The 3,812-nt window shown below is 41.9% G+C and overlaps 1 protein-coding gene across 1 annotated transcript; it reads left to right on the forward strand.

The window, feature by feature from the left end:
- The first annotated feature begins 209 nt into the window (after window positions 1-209).
- On the forward strand, window positions 210-3,003 carry LOC105969708 (high affinity nitrate transporter 2.7). Its single transcript, XM_012994482.2, has 2 exons — window positions 210-1,433; window positions 2,630-3,003. The coding sequence occupies exons 1-2, from the start codon at window positions 298-300 to the stop codon at window positions 2,841-2,843; spliced, it is 1,350 nt and encodes a 449-aa protein (XP_012849936.2). The 5' UTR covers window positions 210-297; the 3' UTR covers window positions 2,844-3,003.
- The last annotated feature ends 809 nt before the right edge of the window (window positions 3,004-3,812 follow it).

Consider the following 3,812-nt stretch of genomic DNA (forward strand, 5'->3'; position numbering starts at 1 on the left):
ACACAAAACAACCAAAACCCGCTGCACCACTCTACGAATCGATGAACCATCGAGGATAGAATTATGTTTAAATGATGGAAATAGAATTATGTTTAAAAATTTATAGTTAAAGGGGTTAAAGTAATTACCCAAACATGAGGGGAGTTTTCGTAATTTTACTATATTTCAGGGGTGGTTGTAACTTGCTCTCAAATAAATGGAGAAGCCCAAAGAATACATAAATCAGTCTCATAAGTCTCAATATTTGTTCTTTACTTTTCTTTCTATTAAAACTGAAAATTAGTGACGAACTCAGCCATGGAACAACAAGCTTCCAAAACCACCGATCAACCCACCTTTCCTCTGCAAGTGGATTCAGAACACAAAGCCACAGTTTTCCGACCATTCTCGATATCTCCGCCGCACATGCGCGCCTTCCACCTCGCCTGGATTTCCCTCTTCTCCTGCTTCTTCTCCACCTTCTCCATCCCCTCTCTCCTCCCAGCAATCCGCCAAGACCTCCACCTCACCGCCGCCGACGTAGGCACAGCCGGAGCAGCCTCCTTCTGCGGATCCATCTTCTCCCGCCTCGCCATGGGCCCCGCCTGCGACATGTTCGGCCCCCGCACCGCCTCCGCCGCCGTCTCCCTCCTCACCGCCCCCGCCGTCCTCGCCGTCTCCTTCGCCTCAACCGCCAAATCCTTCATCCTAGTCCGTTTCCTAATCGGCATCTCTCTCGCGAACTTCGTCTCCTGCCAGTTCTGGATGGCATCCATGTTCTCCGGCGAGGTCGTCGGCGCGGCGACCGGCGTCGCATCCGGCTGGGCCAGCGCCGGCTCCGGCTTGACGCAGCTCGTGATGCCGTCCGTATACTATTTCCTAACCCATATCGTAAAATTCAAACCCTCATTTGCGTGGAGAGTCGCGTTTACGGTTCCAGCACTTCTACAGATCTTAACGGCGTTAGCGGTTCTCGCCTACGGCCAAGATCTCCCCGACGGAAAATATAAACGGACCCCAAATAACACAAACAAAAACTATTTCAGTATTTTGTTCAACGGGTTGAAGAATTACAGAGGATGGGTTTTAGGGTTAACGTATGGGTTCTGCTTCGGAGTGGAGTTGACGACTGATAATATTATTGCACAGTATTTTTACGATAGGTTCGGCGTGGGTATGGAGGCGGCCGGCGCAATCGCCGCCAGTTTCGGTTTCGCGAATATAGTTACCCGGCCGGCGGGAGGGGTTGTTTCCGACGAGATGGGGAGGAGATACGGAATGAGAGGGCGGCTGTGGAGCTTGTGGGCGGCGCAGACGGTGGCGGCGGTGCTGTGTGTTGCGCTGGGTCGGATTGAGTCGCTGTGGGGGTCGGTTTTGGTGATGTGTTGTTTCTCTATATTCGTGCAAGCTGCTTCTGGTCTTACATTTGGCGTTGTTCCTTTTGTGTCAAAGAGGTATGTACCCACCGCTTTGCATTCATTTGATTTTATAAATATAATTATTTGATTAATTATTTTCTATATAAATATTTATAGAAAATATTAATTTGATAAGGTTACATAATTTAAATTCCATTTTGGACATGAAATACTCACGAAGGTACGGGTAGGAGTGGAAATTGGATCAAAATGTTCGAGTTTCACTGATTTTAATCCTAAAATTTTATGATCTTGGAATAATATTTTTCATTTCGAATTTCAAAATAAGTTTATTTTTGATTTTTTGATGTTTTATTTTATCAAGATTCAAATACATATGGGACTACTATTTCCCACCTGATTTTATGAGCTCGAGCAAAAATAAGCTCCTTAAGTTCGTGGTCATAAAAATAAGGGTAAATTACAACCTTTCTCTTAGTATGGTCCAATTGCGAAAAAGCCCCTCATGTTTGGATAATTACAACTACCCTTTAACTATGAATCTTGTTACACGTCCGTCCTTATGGTGTCAAATTCAATATAATCTTGTAGATTTCGTGGAATGTTCACTAGTTTGTACTCGTTTTGTACAAAAATGCAGTTTAAGATGCACTACAATCTGATATATATATAAGCCAAAAAACACATCATATGATCATCTTGCTTCAAAATGTGAAGCTCGAATGGGATAAAACAGGTACAAAATTGAGAATATTCCATATAATGCAGAAGATTCCACTACATTCGACACCGCAAGGTTGGACGTGTAAGAAGATTTATAGTTGAGAGGGTACCTGTAATTACCCAAATATGGGTGGGTTTCGTAATTTGACCATACCTTAAGATGGTGGTTGTAATTTACTCTAAAAATAATACATTCAAAATTCGAGCTTGACACCCCAAATAACTCCTGTTCATTCATTTAAACTCTAGTAATAGTTAGTTCTTCAATCTTGAGGTAAAATGTAATTATAAAAGAACTCCTTTTTGAGAAATTATATCCATTCCCTTGCACTTTTAAATTTCTTCCATCTACCCCATACAGATTGGTGTTAATGTAAGAAATCTACAAATTACATGGGTGAATGTAATTATTGAAAATAAGAGTTCTTTTGTAATTTACCCATATAATAAAAGTGTAATAATATATGTTTTTTATTTGATAAGCAAAAAGTGTTCTATATTTCATTCCACAAATGTAAGTCAATAATTTAAATATGTAACAATGGCAGGTCCCTTGGAGTAATATCAGGAATGACAGGGAGTGGGGGTACTTTAGGTGCTGTAGTGACACAATTGCTTCTATTTTCAGGATCAAATAATAATATGTCAACCCAAAAAAGCATCTCTCTCATGTATTTTGATGTTTCTTTCTACACTACCACTCACCCTATTGTACTTCCCCCACTCTGGTGGAATGTTCTGTGGCCCTTCTCACCACCCTAATAGTGAACAAGATTATTACAATTTGCTTTCTTAAGTAATGATTATATTTATTTAATTTGTTCCTTGTTTATATTTTGTATTGTGTTTTATTAATATTGCCTTCAATTGTATTAATTAAAGAATCACATTAATAAACATTTGGTGTGCATTGATCAGAAAACATTACGGCTATGAGAAATAAATATTATGAGTTTTCTTCGATCCTGCTTTAATGGCGCAACTACCACGGTGGAATTGAATCGATGATCCATCAACTCCGTTATTCCTTCAATCATTTGAAGGACCAGACATGACTTTGGTTTCTCAACTGCTAAACGGTGATGATTCCGGCACATTTGCCCTATAGAGCCCGGTAAGGAAACTCCGAACGTACTTTAGGCTCAAACCCCATGAGGTTGCCACTAACGCCATCACCCTTCCCCATAAAGAATGGGCGGCTGATAGATGGGACTAGTTTTGCGGCTGAAGTGACAACGACGGAAATGTCTGTAGTGACAAAGACCGGAGAACCATCCACGTAAGGTCGAAGCGAGCTCTCCTTCGAAGCAAGCGCCCTCCTTTTAGAGAACGAGCCCCTGCCCCGCATAATCAAGAGAGCTCGCTAGTGCCGATAGAGCTCGCTAGTGCTGACAGACCAGAAAACCCGGAAGATAACATCACCCGGCCCCACGAGGGGATAAGGCTGTAAAGTGACACCGGGACCAACCGCCTTACCTAAAGAGCAGGTATAAATAACAATCTTGAGGTAAAAAGATAGATTGAGAAATATACCTATCTTGCCATTTTTACATATATAGTTTCTTCTCAAGAAAATACCCAACTAACTTAATCGTCGGAGTGCTAACGCCGGGAGACTCCTCCGGATACTCCTTTTCACAAGTCTCTTGCGCTTGGAGTGGGCTTTGCTCTTTGGGCCTTCATTCGGTGGTCATTCATACAATCACATACCTTAGTTTCTCTATTCAGCCA

The sequence above is a fragment of the Erythranthe guttata genome, chromosome 2, assembly GCF_056151865.1.
Source record: "Erythranthe guttata isolate IM_541 chromosome 2, IM_541, whole genome shotgun sequence".
Lineage (NCBI taxonomy): Eukaryota > Viridiplantae > Streptophyta > Magnoliopsida > Lamiales > Phrymaceae > Erythranthe > Erythranthe guttata.

Excerpts from the sequence above, each read along its gene's own strand:
- LOC105969708 (XM_012994482.2), top strand. The coding sequence starts at position 298 with ATGGAACAACAAGCTTCCAAAACCACCGATCAACCCACCTTTCCTCTG. Across the intron at positions 1,434-2,629 it reads GTTCCTTTTGTGTCAAAGAG|GTCCCTTGGAGTAATATCAG; the intron begins GTATGTACCCAC and ends TAACAATGGCAG.